Below are 16,355 nucleotides of genomic sequence, written 5' to 3' on the forward strand. Positions count from 1 at the left end.
TGTTTATATTGTCTCACTGTGTCTCTGTTTTACTTTGGCAGCCTTCTATTTGGGAGATTTCCTCCAACAGAAATGATCTAACGCCTCTCAGATATTACTTTTCAAGGCTACCTAATTTGGGTCTGTGGAGAAAAAGACCTTTGGATTTTCTGCCTCAGATGTGGTCAGAAACCTGTATGATGGTGAGATTAATGTTACCAGTGAACCGAATAGGACACTGGTTGACCCTAACTCAGGTACTTGTGTGGTTAAGATGATTTCTGAATTTTGATCTTGATTCAGTAAAGATTTTGGATTCTTTAATCTTAGACAAGTAAAAGCCATATCTGAACCATGGCTGAATGAAGGCACCTGTGAAGCCAGAAGAAAGTGTAGGAGAGCTGAACGTAAATGGAAGAAGGATAAACTTCAGGTGTCATAGCAAATATTACAGTATTACTGGAATTCACGTCCTGAAATGATTGCAAATTACAGGCCTATTTCCAAACTGAGTTTTATCTCAAAAATTCTTGAAAAGGTAGTTTACAAGCCATGAATATCCGTTTTCAGAAGGATGCTGTATTTTGGAAGTTTTTCAATCTGGTTTTAGAGCTTTGCATAGTACAAAATCTGCCCGTTTTAATGATTTTATTAGGAACTGAATCACATGACTGTGTTATTATCGTGCTTTTAGATTGAACTGCTGCCTTTATAACAGTGGATGATAAGATTTTAATTTCCAGTTCAGAGCAGTTGGTGGGTGTTAGGAGTACCGCACTGCAGTGGTTCAGATCCTATTTGGCAGACCAAACTTTCTCTGTGCAGGATATGAAAAATGCTGCAGCGCGTCTTTTAACTGGAACAAAAAGGTCTGAGCACATTACCCCCCTTTTAATTTCACTCACTGGCTACCTGTACATTTTAGGGTCCTTAAAGTTCTCTTATTTGTTTTTAAATCTCTTATAGCCTGCCCCCACCTCTCTGAGCTACAACAGCCATATACATCTTCCCACTCCCTTAGTAAACATTAATGTGCTTTGGCTGTAACAGTTCCAAAGTTGTGGAACGATCTGCCCTTGCACATTAGGCAGGCTTCTGCTCTTTCTGAGTTTTAAACTCTTCTTAAAACACATTTTTTTTGCTGGCATGTACAGCATTTTGTGAACCCTGGTTTTATTTTAAAGTGCTTTATAAATAAAGATGGTATCATATGGTATGGTAAAGTTAAATTAACACCTATAATTCACAGTTAAATAACAGTGGCCATTATGAAGTGTTACCAACTCAGTTCCTTTCTGTTACTGAATGAACTCACACTTGTCACCATCAGCCGTTGCTGTGTCTGATTTGAGTATCACTCCCTCTGGTGGGCTGTACAGGTATTACAGGTGAATGGCAGCAGATTTTTGTTGTTGTTTTTGCTGTTTTCTTCAGTTTTGTAACTAGAATTTAAATCTGTCCTATAATATTTATGATTAAAAGTTACATTTAAAGAAGTGAAAATAAAGATCAATCCCAGCTGTGCTTAGATGCACTACATTTTTTCATTGGTGGGAAAATAGTTAAAAGAGAGTGGGAATCAACAGATCTAAAACTGGAAAGATTTAATTTTAGTGATTCATGTTGAAAAAGTGTCATGATTACATGATCACAGATTTAAAGCAGGAAGTGTTAAATGTGCAAATAGGTTATAAAGGTTTTTACTTTAATGAATGCTTCTTTCATTCGAACAGTTTCTTCTTTACTGGCTGAGGCTTTTGTGAACACTCCTCTTCCTCCTGCTTTAAAAAAATTGTTTCCTCTTCCTGAATGAAAGCAATCCACAGGTGTGCTGTGTGACATGGAGAGCAGCCAGAAAACACCTTTGGCTTCTTGGCAGAATTATTTAATCTCTTAGTCGGTTCAGATTGAAGATTAACTTTTTAGATGTCTACTCTATGTATAGCAACATGAAGATTTTGGATTTGTTTGTGATCCTCCTGTACGGTAAGAAAAGCTTCCTTTAGACTTATGAGACACGCACACATATTTACACAAGCACACGCACACAGTCAGACAGGTTTGTGCATGTTGATCAGGAAGATAAGTTCTCAAATGCCACAGGCTGTTTTACATAGTTAAAGCCAAATGAGCGAATAGTTTTTTTGTTTTAGGACCAAGTGTATGTTTGCACCAGACTTTTACCATAAGAAGTATATAAATGGGACAAAACTGAACTTTAGTTCTCTCATTTTTTTAAAAACAATAACTGGACTCAAACACAAACACTCTGAAACTGAGTAAAATCTAAAGTCCAGCTGTAATCCAGGCCACGGTTATGAACAGTAAGACAGTCAGTGGGTAAAATATCACAGGCAAGTGGGAGAGATGACATACAAAATATAAAAACAGCAAAGGTACACACACACACACACACACACACACGGTATTATTATAGACAGAAACCTCTCTTGTAAACTTGAACACCTGTAAGCCGTCCAGCATTTTAAACACTACATTTAATTTAAAAAAAAAAACACCTTTAAAGAGACCTCGGACTTTCATTACCATGGAAACATTTCGTTACATCACCCACAAAGAAGACAAACGGTTTCACTGTTTATGCAGCCGTTATATATTTGAATACAGGTGTTATACATGGTTCATCAGGGTCCAAGCACACAGATTCATTGTGGTGGTAGAGAGAACGTGTAGAAGCAGCATCACTGCCATCCAGACTTTCATCCATTAAAATGAATGTTCTCAGTCACCAAACGTCTTGGAAACAGTCTTTGAGCATGAAGAATCCACATCTGTCACTGGTGGGCAGATAGACTGAATCCATTGATTCAGCCATCCTTGGATGTGTATCTGAGGCAAATGATCAGGAGGAGCAGGTGGTTGTCAACCTCCCGAGCAAACCACACCTCATCCAAAGTTTGGGCATTGAGGTGGTCACTACGTACAAGCTACTGGGTGTTCACCTTAACAATAACCTGGACTGCTCAGAAAACATTCAGACTCGGCACCAGGAGGACCAAAGTCGACTGTGCTGACAGGCTGAAGTCTGCATGACATTACTGTGGATGTCTGCAATCTTTTATGCAGAGCTCTGCTGTGGTGGCAGCAGGGAGAGGGACAGGTAACAGCCAGGGTTTTAATAGTTTTGCAATTTTCATTAGTTTTTATTTTTATTTCGTTTTGACTTCAGATTTTCAATTTTATATTAGTTTTAATTAGTTTTTACCAATTGTTTGCTAGTTTAGTTTAGTTTTTATTTTTTTGAAAATCATTAGTTTCAGTTTAGTTTTGATTAGTTTCAGTTATAGTTTTAGTTGTGTTTGCAATAATTAAGTGTAACAAAATCCCAGTTTCATCATATCAGTCATTCTCTTCTGTTTATCCTTGGGTATGTTGCTATTCCAGCTACCATACCCTGCACCCTGGACAGGTCGCCTGTCTGTCGCAGGGCTAACACGCAGAGACAGACAACTCACATTCCCACCTATGGGTTCTTTAAATAAATAAATAAATAAATAAATTAGGGCAGATGAACAACCGTTGATACCAGGCAACTATAAAAGGTATATCTTGGCCCCAATGAGACTATTAACTCTTGCAGCACCGGGTGTTCAGGCAATTGACTCACACAGTTATGTAGATATCCCAGTCCTGTTGTCTCGGGATGCATCACGCTGCCTTGCCTGGTGTTAGCTTCTGTTTCTGGGGATGAGGGTTGGGCGTGCTCCCTTACCTTCTCCAGGTAAGCTAGGTTAGCCTTCTTGTGTGAGCTTTTCAAGTGCACTTTAAGGTTTGTGGGATTTTTTTCCCTTTAGTTCCCTCTTCCCTCATAATTTGTCTCGTTCCACTACAAGACACTTGCTTTATCCAAAACACAGTCATATTCAAAGTAATCCCAAATTGGACTCTGGCGCTTTCTCCCGACTTTTCCTGACATGATTCTGAGCGTGGACGGAGCAGCGACACAGACGACTCGACTAACGTACTGCCACCTGCTGGCATAATGAGACACAGCAAGAAAAAAACCTGGAAACTAAACTTCATTTTCATCCTTGACTATTGTATGACACGCACACATCAACGAAAACTAAACACATTTTTGCTATAAATTCAGTTAATTTTAGTTAGTTTTGTGAACACTCATTACAGTTTTAGTTAGTTTTCCTTTTTTTGTTTTTATTTTTATTTCCGTTAACGAAAATGTTTTTTCACTTCTAGTTTTCGTTATTTCGTTAGTTTTCGTTAACGATAATAACCTTGGTAACAGCTAAATAGCCTGGTGAACAGGGCCAGCTCCATCCTGGACAGTCCCCTAGACCCCATAAAGGAGGTGGGTGGGCTATTATGCACAACATCTCTCACCCCTGCATGAGACTGGATGGAGACTGTGGATGGAGCGCTATCACAGGTCCTTCATCCCGACAGAAGCCAGGCTGTAACATTATACACAGGATAAACACTGTTTATAAATATATGTGTATAACTATCACTGCCTCTGCACTTTATGTGCACATAAAACATCTTGTTGTATTTTTCTGCATATAGTAACCATTTGCACAGAATCTTTTTATTATTTATTTTGTCTATTTTTATGGTTTTCTAATACATTTTGAATTCACATGTTCTTCTTGTCGCTTATGCTGAGTTTCTCCTGTGTGGGATTATTAAGTTCTTTTTCTATGTCTGTCTCCTCAGTTTCCCAGTGTGCATCAGGTGTGGAGGTAGTAGAGGGGGCGAAGTTTGTTCTCCTGCCCTGTGAGTTTCCCACTTTTGAACAAAAAGAATCCACAGCTGTGTGGAGTCGCTATGACCTCAATCCCTCCACAGTTCACCTGCGTCGACGAGAAGGCGATGACCTTCAGAACCAAAATGAGCAGTTCAGCGGCCGAACGTCCATGAATCCCGACGCTCTGGAAACCGGAGACCTCACTCTCACTCTGAAAAAGCTTCAGCTGTCTGACAGCGGCAGCTACACCTGCACCGTCCGTAGGTTTGGAGTTGAACTCAGTCAGTCAAGAGTGGAACTGCAGGTTCAGAGGGTCAAAGGTGGAGGTCAGTGCAAAGAGATTCAAAATTGCATGGAGTGTCACAGAGTGTTAATCATTTTATGTTAACATCATGTAATTTTCATGTTTTCATTGTGTTATAAGTTCCCGTCAGTGTCACAGTGGCTCTGGTTGTCCTGGTTGTAGTTGCAGCTGTCATCGTGGGTGTTGGAGTTTACTTCAGACACTATTTTAAGGAAGGTATGTTGTGTGTGTGTGATGTGTTTGCATTGTGAATAATCTAAATCGTCCCTAAACCTCAGATTTATTTTACTTGACTTGACTTACAGTGTTTTCTTCTTCTTCTTAATCTATTAGTTATGTTAATAGGTTGTTTTAATTGTCTCCTTTTTTTCAATAAAACACGAACCAGTGTATCCCCATGTTCCATGTCTTAAGGAATCCTCCAGCTCATTTTACTAAACTGACTCCTCTCTCTCATTTAGGAGCCTGAGGACAAATGGCAGCTATTTCTCTAGAATACTAATTGATTTACTCTTTGCTCCCCTCATACATTTTACATGTCAAACATGGGGGCTTTGACAGACTGCGGGCACAAATCATTATTTGGTTTTCTTACTTCACAGCCCCACAGGTGGATGTGGATTCAGGGGTGGAGTCTGTTCAGCTGCCCTTTATAACCACAGTTCACCGACGTGAAGATGCAACTGTAGAGTGGACTGACAGCTCCAACAGGATAGTCCATGTGTATAAAAACGGTTCTGACCTCCTTGAAAAACAGCACTGGTTTTACAGAAATCGAACAATGATGAGGAAAAACCTGCGGATAGCTGTGGACCTCAGCCTGACTCTGAAATACCCGACAAACAGAGACACAAACACCTACACCTGCACCGTCTATGACAGGGGGAAAAACATCCTAAAGAAGAAACAAGTGAAGCTCTATGTCACAGGTGAGTGCTGTAGATAAAAGATGAAGATGGTGAGTCATGAACTGAAGAGCTTGGTGACCACATTGATAATCTGTCCCTGAGGTGAACAGGACTTGATGAGTACAGTAAGATCTTCTAGTTTAGGTTTTTCAACCATCACTTTTTTATCAGCTCAAACTAAAGATGTGACACAAGTCCAAGAACTTGAGGAGTTTAAGAGAAATTTTAAAAGACGTCATTTTTACAATTAAAATAATTTTGAATGAAAATATTATAATGATAATGTGTTTCAGTCAATCTCAGCCTGAAATCTCGATCTAGAATTTTGAGGATCTGATTTTTTTGAAGGAAACTCGCATGAGCTTCTTCTATTTCCCCCTTGTTAAAATGAGTCTGAACCTGCAGAGATGAGAACAACAGTTCATACTAATCTACATGTAGATAGGAAATATTAAGTAGGCAAGCTCCCATGACAGTCAATTAACTTTTCCAGTTTAAAAATAAAGACAGATGGCCCCTCTTTCTACAAAGTTGAGGGTTTTTTGTGTTTTTTTTACACAGTGTACAGAGCCTGACCTGGACTATGTGAAAATAAACAAAATGATAAATTTCTTCCCATAACTGATTTAGGACACCAAATATAACACAGTCTCTGCTCAGTGAAGCAACGGGACAAATCTTAGACTGCAGCCAGTCAAACATGTTTTCAGTGCACATGTTTCATTTTATGCAAATATAATGTTCTCAATGCTCATGATTCTGTGTTCAGCTCATTTTGGTATTTTTTCTCCTTTCAGTCCCCCTGGTGCAGGTGGAGGAGGGGGTCGAGTCTGTACAGCTGCCCTGCAAAACCAAACTTCACCTGCCAAAAGACAGTAAAGTGGAGTGGACCTGCATTTACATCCGGACCACAAATGTCCACGTGTATGAGAACGGGTCTGACCAGCTTGAAGAGCAAGACCACTTTTACAGAGACCGAACGAAGATGAATGAAGACCTGCTGAAAACTGGAGACCTCAGTCTGACCCTGAAACACCCCACAGAGAGAGACACCGAAGTCTTCACCTGCACCGTCTACAGCAGGGAGGGAAACATCCTGCTGAGGAGAGAAGTGAGGCTTCGAGTCGAAGGTCAGACTTAAATTTAATTAAGTTATTTTTATAGCACCAAATCACAACAACAATTGCATCAAGGCCCTTTATATTACAATGGCTTGAAAAAGTATTCGGCCCCTTGAACTTTTCCACATTTTGTCACATTACAGCCACAAACATGAATCAATTCAACGTGAAAGACTAATACAAAGTGGTGTACACGTGAGAAGTGGAACGAAAATCATACATGATTCCAAACTTTTTTTTACAAATAAATAACTGAAAAGTGGGGTGTGCGTAATTATTCACTCCCCTGAGTCAATACTTTGTAGAACCACCTTTTGCTGCAATTACAGCTGCCAGTCTTTTAGGGTATGTCTCTACCAGCTTTGCACATCTACAGACTGAAATCCTTGCCCATTCTTTTTTTTTATAAGGTAGCCCCTACAATAATAGAGAGAAAACAGAGAAAACCCCAATAATCATATGACCCTACTGTGGGCAAGTGCTTTGGTGACAGTGGGAGGAAAAACGGGCGATTGTGGCTCAAGAGTTTTGTATTTTTTTCTCCCCGCCTGTCCCGTTTGGCTCTTTTGCCATCAGAAAAATTGTCTGAAGGCGAAGAAAGATGCCCAACGGATTTACTTTACCAAATGGACCATCCCGCTCTTGCCATATTGGTCCATGTGATTCACAAAATAAATATATCAATCACCTGCTGAGAAAGAAAAAGAGAGCAACATAATAAACAACATCATCACGACAATCTATGTGAGTAATAACTAAATATTAAACATTATTGTGCAGCACGTGAGATCGACAGCGCACAGTGTGCTTTGAGGTAGGAGCCAAAAAGGGTGTAGTTTGTGTGTGTGAGCACCCGTGTGTACACCTGTGAGCATGGACGCGCTTGTATTTAAAAGGTTCCTTCATGTAATGATCTGCTAGAGGGTGTGGGGGGGCCACAGCCCCGTCCTCCAGGGCATGAAGCAGCTATGGAGGATATCAAAACTCCAGACATCCAGAGGCCCCCAGAACACAAGAGACCAAGGAAGACCAACAGAGGGGCAGCCGCGCCACTATCCCGGAAAGAGCTGAGACAGTTCGTCTTGTAATCAGAAGGTTGCCTTTGGTTTTTTACACTTTGACTACCAGTTAAATACAATAACATTCATATTTGAATGTTAGGGGCGATTGTGGCTCAAGAGTGGGCAGTTCTCTGAGAGCCGTTGCCTACTAGTGGTGGTCAGAGGGCCCAGTGGCGCCAGTGTCCGGCAGCCTCGCCTCTGTCAGTGCACCCCAGGGTGGCTGTGGCTACAATGTAGCTTGCCATGACCAGTGTGTGAATGTGTGTGAATGGGTGGATGACTGGATGTGTAAAGCGCTTTACAAATACAGGCCATTTACCAAATGGCAAGAGGTTATTAATAACTAATTATTAAATTCAGAGAGGTGTACTAACATATCATCACTATCACAATGAACATAATCCTCATCTCGGCCTGCTCTGACGACCTGTTTGCTGCTGCCTGCCGCTGAAAGGCAGTGGGGAGAGGGGACACTTATTGCAGCACATAATGTGTTTTCTGGATACACTGCAGTTTTTCAAAGTTCAAAGATTGATGGCTCCGTGTCAGAGCACTGCCTATAATTTACTAGGGATCAGGCCTTAACTTAACAAAAAAGTTATCAATAGTTCTTTTCATCTTTTCTTATTACCCACAGCTACATCCACTTCTGTCAGGTCTAGGCTGCTCACTAGGGCTGGGTATCATCACTGATTTCTATAATCCATTCGATTCCGGTTCTCAAAGTCCTGATTCGATTCAACTTTGCCTCGGACAGTCAGAAATATTATAATTCTGATCATTTATCAGTACTGATACATGTGAGACTTCATCAGAGGTGTGAACATCACAGCAGATGCCTTTGTGTGAAAGTAACTGAGGAAAAAAAACACAAAAACATGAAGGACATTTTCCTGGCCTGGCTTTTTGTAGCAGATAAGCATAAAAATAAGCTGCAGTAGAACAAAAAGAAAACCATGAATCAACATGTGAACATTACCTGATGCTGCTGGTGAAGCAAGTGAAGCAGAGCAAAGTCACAGAGGTTTGACATCATTTTTAAAAAGTTCTAATTTCTTCAGTATTAAATAGCAGAAATTAGTCTGTCTTGTCTGAGATCATTTAAGTGAAAAAAAAAAAGAAAAGAAAAAGACAGCGGCCGACAGCGCTGTAAACAACGGTAGACTGGTAGGTAATAAGCGAATGAATAATGCAGAAAACAGATTTGAGACGGGAAACTATTAATAATAATGGATTGCATTTATATAGCGCTTTTCGGGGCCCTCAAAGCGCTTTACAATTCCACTATTCATTCACTCTCACATTCACACACTGGTGGTGGCAGCTACAGTTGCCACAGCTGCCCTGGGGCAGACTGACAGAAGCGAGGCTGCCATATCACGCCATCGCCCCCTCTGGCCAACACCAGTAGGCGGTAGGTGAAGTGTCCTGCCCAAGGACACAACGACTGAAACTGTCCGAGCCAGGGCTCGAACCGGCAACCTTCCGATTACAAGATGAACTGCCAACTCCTCAGTGTTGGGAAGGTTACTTTTAAAATGTATTCCATTACAGATTGCAGAATACATGCCCCAAAATGTATTCTGTAACGTATTCCGTTACGTTATTCAATGAGAGTAACGTATTCTGAATACTTTGGATTACTTAATATATTATCGTGCTGTTTACAACTACGTGAATGTACTATTGCTGTGATTTATTACTGTTACTGAAGGTCCGCGGTTCCCAACTATAGTAAAGGGACCTCTGGCTGATACATCGGGTTCCGTGTCGGGCTCGTAGCTTTACTTTGTTGTCTGGGTCAACTTTGCTTGCCAGAGACAGAGAGAGGCGTTGAAAGGCTGCTCCAACGGAACTTATTTTTTCCGGAGGAAAACACGAAAACAGTGTACAGTTGAGTCTTAATAGCTTACTTACAAATGGGCTCGTCAGGCACTCTTCTTGGCTGCAGTGGTTATTATTATATTTACATGCTTCCAGCTCCCGTTTTTGCTCGATGACAACTCGTACTTTCCACTCGCCTTTTTCTCCCTCCCTCGCTCACAGACACATAACGTGTATGGCAGTCCATTCTCCCTGCAGCACGGACTACACTGCCCATCAGCTACAATCTTTAGAGCTATGCCTGTAGCATTCTGCCTTTTAGCTTAGCACAACAACAACAACAACGACAAGCGCTCTCTCACCCAGGAAACACGCAGAGAGAGAGCGCGTCACCCTGTAACCATGGCAACCGTAACGCTGCCGCCTGGAACAACATTACGTAGCTGTCAAACAAACCCAAACAGTCCTGACCCGTGACAATATGAAACAGGAAAGTACCGCCGTGTAATCCATTTATTTCAACAAAGTAACTGTATTCTGAATACCACCTTTTTAAACGGTAACTGTAACAGAATACAGTTACTCATATTTTGTATTTTAAATACGTAACGGCGGTACATGTATTCCGTTACTCCCCAACACTGCAACTCCTGAGCCACGAGCACCCCTGTACATCTTGAAGTACACAGAGAAAAAGAGAGAGCTGTGCATGAAGTGTGATTTTTATCGTGGTGGAAGCAAAACAGCTAAAGCGGAATTAATGACGACATTTATCAAATGTGAAGTGTTGTTTGGATCTTATCTGTGAAGGTTCTCATCATCCATCCATCGTGGTCTAAGGAGCTTGAAAAGAAAAAAGTCTGGACTTCTTTAAGTTGCTTGACGACGTATTACGTCTCATCCAAGAAGCTTTTTCAGTTCTAGGACTAAATTGGTCACACTGAGCCTATTGCAGCATAACTAAGGGAGGATTCAGGGTCACCTGGTCCAGCCCTAACTATATGCTTTAGCAAAAAGGAAAGTTTGAAGCCTAATCTTGAAAGTAGAGATAGTGTCTGTCTCCTGAATGTCACAGTCTGGCTGGGGCAGACTGTATGTGTTTGCAAAAGAGGACTCAACGCAGACCAAAAACTGAACGTGGCGTGGATATAACAAAAAACAAGCTTTTTATTGAGGCTAGCAAAAAAGGTACAAACAAAAGGGCATTGGTGAAACTAAACAATAACCTAAACTGGGTGAACTAAAACTAAACATGAAAACCCTTAAACCTGGTGAACTGACATGGATACCTGAAGTTGAGATGTGAATGAGCAGACGACCTGACAAGAAATGACTGAAAGCACACGGACTAAATACACACAGGAGTATAATGAGGGAAGTGGGAACACATGGAGAAAACAGCTGACACACAAGAACATAACGACGTCACAAGGAGAGCGTAAAACTAAAAACATTGAACATAGGAACACAGGACCCCTTCAAAATAAAACAGGAAATATAATGAGACGCAGACATGACAACATAAGACACACAGACATGAAACACACGAAGAGCAAGGGAGGCTACACAGGGGTTGAAAACACAAGGGGGAACTAATAAGCAAATGAACATAGGAAACCTAATAAGCTTAAACATACACTATAAACATCAAAAGAACTAAAACTCAAAACACTGGGTCATAAGACCCAGGATCGTGACACCGAATCCAAACTGGAAGCTGGTTCCACAGAAGAGGGGCCTGAAAACTGAAGGCTCTGCCTCCCATTCTACTTTTAAATACTCTAGGAACAGCAAGTAAGCCTGCAGAGCGAGAGCGAAGTGCACTAGACAAAATGGTGTAACATCCAATAAAGTCATTACTTTATTGGATTCAAAAACAATTCAAAAGAAAACAACCAATAAAATACATTAATTCTTAGTTAAATTATTGTAGTATATTTCATGTAACTTTAGGATATCAACACAAGCAAAGACAAATATCATAGTTTGAGCCTAAAATTGAATATTAAGGTTCTCTTTGGAATCATTGAATAAAACTGCTGCTGTGTCATGTTGTGTTTGTTGTCCTCTCAGTCTGTCAGGTGGAGGTGGAGGAGGGGGTGGAGTCTGTCCAGCTGCCATTCAAAACCACACAAAACCTGCCTGAAGATACGGAAGTGGAGTGGTGGCGCTATGAACCCGAACCACCGATGACGGTTCACAAATATCAGACCGGCTTTGACCAGCCTGATGCACGAGACCAGTCTTACAGAGAGCGAAATGAAATGAGAGGCGACTCACTTAAAACTGGTGACCTCAGTCTGACCCTGAATTACCCCACAGACAGAGACACTGGAAAGTACATCTGCAGAGTTGAGAGCAAAAAGATCAAGAGAAAGAAAACAGTTCTGCTCAAAGTGATAAGTCAGTACAAATACCTATGAAATATTTGTTAGTGTATTTGTTTAAAAAAATAATAATAACAAAAATTAAATATAAATATCAGACTGCAGTATCTATAAAGAAGCTTAATAAGGTGTTTTCTAGATTCACTGCTGTCTGTACAGCTCATGTTGTGTTTGTTGTCCTCTTAGACTGTGTGCTGGAGGTGGAGGAGGGGGCGGAGTCTGTCCAGCTGCCCTTCAAAACCACACAAAACCTGCCTGAAGATGCTAAAGTGGAGTGGAAACGTGAAGAACCCAAACCATCAGTTTTAGTCCACGTGTATGAGAACGGCTCTGACCAGCCTGAAGAACAGCACCAGGTTTACAGAGACCGAACGAAGATGAATGAAGACCTGCTGAAAACTGGAGACCTCAGTCTGACCCTGAAACAGCCCACAGAGAGAGACAGTGGAGAGTACATCTGTAATGTCAGCAGCAAAGAAAAAAGCATTTCAAGAGAGACCACAGTGCTACTAAAGGTCAAAGGTCAGTATGAATATATAAGTTTTCTCTTGTTGTTTGTGTGTGTCTGACTGTCTTGTGTCTCCTCTGCAGGGAGAGTTCAGGTCCAGGATCAAACAGGGGACATCAGGAACAGAAGCAGCTCCATTGATCCGACTCCTCTGATGGCTGATCAATCAGTTTGACATCTCTGCTTAGTTTAGGATCAGCTTTTAGTTCAAACAGAGATAGAAAAAATTACAGTTTATCAAAGAAATCATTTTATTTAACTATGCAAAACATTAAGAACAAATATTTGTTATAATGGGTAAAGCTAGTTAAAGAAGTTTTAAAGATGATTTGATGTTTTCAAAAATGGATTTCCTGCAGTTAAAATTAAAGTCCCTTTCTCACGACTACACTTTAAGGAAGGGACTGGGGCACACCAGCCTGCATGGCAGAGTTCCAAGATGAAAACCACTAGTCAACAAAATGAATATGAACGCTTGCCTCAAACATCTTGATGATCCTCAAAATCTTTGGGAAAAAACTCTGGACTGATGAGTGTGTCTCATTACACACGACATTTCTGAAAAGGAAGCTCATACTAACAGTAAAATATGGTGCTGATAGTCTGATAGTCTGATAGTCTGAGGCTGTTTTGCTGCCTCAGGACCTGCAAGACTGGCTTTCCTAAATGGAAGCATGAATTCAGCCCTCTTAAAAAAACAATTCTTTAGGAGACTATCTGGCCATCCATTCTCATCTGACCTGAAGCTGAAGCACACTTGGTTTCTGCAGCAGGAAAATTATGCAAAACACACAAATAAGTCAATTTTGTGTGTTTCTGATTTATATGCTGTGACATGACCTTAAAAAGCTGGTTCAGCAATGTGGCTAAATTACAACAATTCTGCAACAGTGGGTGAGCTGAAAATCCTCCACAGTGCTGTTAAAGATTTATTGCTGGTTGCCACAAATGCTTGGTTGCAGTTGTTGCTGCTAAGGGTGAGCCAACTATTTATTAAATTGAGGGGGCAATTGCTTTTTCTGACATGTTCATCTAGGTTTGGATTTTTTCCCCTTAATAATAAACACATTTATTTAGAAACTGCATTTTGTATTTACTTCTGTTCTTTGTCTAATATTGTAATTCAATTAATGATGTTTTATAACTCACCTCTAAAAGTTCAGGTCAGGGGTTAAAAGGAAGAAAAGGAACGTGAAGAAAAGGAAGGTGCAATGAGACATGGGAAATCATGATTCGTGGCAACTGAAATTTATCAATAATTAAAAGCAATCCTGACAGTTATTACAAATTAATATTAGCAGGTTCAGGCCCAACTCATGGCCTATAAAAATCTGTGTCATTACCAAAGTGTGACAAAAGAAACATCTCATGATGGGTAAAACCAGTGAGCTGTCTCAAAACCTTCACAACCTTATTGTTGCAAAACATACTGATGGTTCTAAACTATTGAAGGTTCTAGTTAGCATTGTTGGGTTCTTAATCCAGAGGTGGAACGAAAGTCATTTCACCATATATAATAATGATCAGAAGAGTTGTTGAAGAGCCAAGGAGCTACAGAAAAACCTGGAATCAGCAGGTATGAAGAGCAAGTTTGCTGAACAACATTTAGCAAAGCCAGTGATATATAGTCTGGTCAGATGATCATATGATTGTTCGGTTTTTCTCTGTAGGGTTTACCTTACAATATATAGCGCCTTGAGGTGACTGTTATTGTGACTGGTCACTATATGAATAAAATTGATTTGAAATGAAAAGATGACTTGTCCATGGATATGCAGATGGGAGCATCCAGGAAATTAACCCATCAATTTTCCAACTGGGAAATGATCTGCTTTACCTCCTGAGTTGGCAGATTGGCACCCCAAGTTGCTCTCTGATGCAAAGAATGAATGTTAGCGACTCTTAGCTAGAAAGCACTAAAGCATAGAAAAAGTGCTTGTCTGGTTGAATGAGGCAAGATCTTTAAAATGACAGTTGCTGTGAGCTGATGTCCTGAAACTGTTTGTGTCCACAATGTGGAAAACCCATGATGATGTGTTTCCATACCTTTGACTGGCAGCTTTCAAGACAATGTTTCATATATTCAGCTTCAGCTACGTGCTCTGATGTGCGACTTTCAGAAAAGAAGTTGGTGATGATGTTTACTTGGCTTGTTAGTCTAGGAGTATGATTCTCGCTTAGGTCCCGGGTTCAAATCCTGGGTGAGCCCACCTCATGTCTGTAGAGTTTTTCGTTTAGGTTTCATCCAGCAAGAAACCTCTTAGAAATCTATTATCTACAGCCTGAAATCACACGTTCTCATAGTACCTCATACAGAAGTAGCTGAGAGATCTGATTTCCATTTCTTACTATTTTAATTCTCCAACAAGTTGTTTTAATTATTTATCTTTCATGTTGGTCTAACAAAATAACACAGAGTATTATTTTAGATTAAATCAGAGGGTTAAGTCCAAACTTGTACACAGAACCAGCTAGCTCCTGTGAGATATTCAACATCTCTTTATCTCAGTCGGTGTTCCCCACATGCTTCAAGGAGTCCATCATTGTTCCTGTCCCGAAGAAACCCCACCCTGCTTCTCTGTAGAAGCTTGAACCCTGCTTCTCTGCTTCGCCCTGTAGCCCTCACCTCAGTAGTGATGAAGTGCTTTGAACGCCTGGTCAGAGACTTCATCATTTCTTCACTACCAGACACACTGGACCCACTACAGTTCGCTTACCGTCCAAATCGTTCCACAGACGATGCCATCTCTCATCTCCTCCACACATCACTCACTCACCTGGACACTAGAAGGGGGGATTATGTTAAAATGCTCTTCATCGACTACAGCTCTGCATTTAATACCATAATTCCCTCCACACTCACCACCAAACTGGAGCACCTGGGACTCAGCTCATCTATGTGTCAGTGGATCTCCAACTTCCTAACTGGCAGACCACAGGCAGTAAGGATGGGCGGACATGTCTCAGTCTCCACCACTCTCAGCACTGGAGCCCCCCAGGGGTGTGTTCTGAGCCCCCTGCTGTACTCTTTGTACACATATGACTGTGTGGCCACTACCAGCTCCACCACAATCATCAAGTTTGCTGACGACACCGTCGTGGTGGGCCTGATCTCTGACAACAACGAGACGGCCTACTTGAAGGAGGTTAGGAATCTGGAGAACTGGTGCCAGAGGAACAACCTCCTTCGAAACGTCAGTAAAACAAAGGAGTTGATAGTAGACTTCAGCACTAAGCAGGAGAGGAACTACCAGACACCTGTCATTAACGAGTGCCCAGTGGAGAGAGTGGACAGCTTCAAATACTTTGGGGTTCACATCACGCAGGACCTGTCATGGTCCTGTCACATCAACACTGTAGTGAAAAAGGCCCGACAGCGTCTCTACCACCTCAGACGCTTGAGAGACTTCCAACTGCCCACTAAATCACTTTAAGCATATTTGCACTGCATAAGACACAAATGTGGATTGCACAACACTGGACATTATATTTCTTCATTTCCATTTAATACTTGTACAAAAAAAATGCTGCTGTTAT

The 16,355-nt window shown here is 41.0% G+C and overlaps 1 protein-coding gene across 2 annotated transcripts; it reads left to right on the forward strand.

The window, feature by feature from the left end:
* The first annotated feature begins 1,798 nt into the window (after positions 1–1,798).
* LOC120438539 lies at positions 1,799–14,572 on the forward strand. 2 transcript variants are annotated; one of them, XM_039608915.1, is made up of 9 exons: positions 1,799–1,965; positions 4,675–5,031; positions 5,130–5,225; positions 5,612–5,938; positions 6,715–7,047; positions 11,997–12,326; positions 12,497–12,832; positions 12,902–13,028; positions 13,176–14,572. In XM_039608915.1, the coding sequence occupies exons 1-8, from the start codon at positions 1,917–1,919 to the stop codon at positions 12,991–12,993; spliced, it is 1,920 nt and encodes a 639-aa protein (XP_039464849.1). In that variant the 5' UTR covers positions 1,799–1,916; the 3' UTR covers positions 12,994–13,028; positions 13,176–14,572. The 2 variants fall into 2 exon arrangements, with proteins under 2 accessions (XP_039464849.1, XP_039464848.1); XM_039608914.1 differs by having other exon boundaries at positions 12,902–14,572.
* Positions 14,573–16,355: the final 1,783 nt, after the last annotated feature.

The sequence above is a fragment of the Oreochromis aureus genome, linkage group 3 (assembly GCF_013358895.1).
Source record: "Oreochromis aureus strain Israel breed Guangdong linkage group 3, ZZ_aureus, whole genome shotgun sequence".
Lineage (NCBI taxonomy): Eukaryota > Metazoa > Chordata > Actinopteri > Cichliformes > Cichlidae > Oreochromis > Oreochromis aureus.

Coding starts and splice junctions, on each gene's coding strand:
- LOC120438539 (XM_039608914.1), top strand. CDS start 1,917: ATGTATAGCAACATGAAGATTTTGGATTTGTTTGTGATCCTCCTGTAC. Junction 5,032..5,129: donor TCAGAGGGTCAAAGGTGGAG/GTCAGTGCAAAG, acceptor TTGTGTTATAAG/TTCCCGTCAGTGTCACAGTG. Junction 12,833..12,901: donor AGTGCTACTAAAGGTCAAAG/GTCAGTATGAAT, acceptor TCTCCTCTGCAG/GGAGAGTTCAGGTCCAGGAT.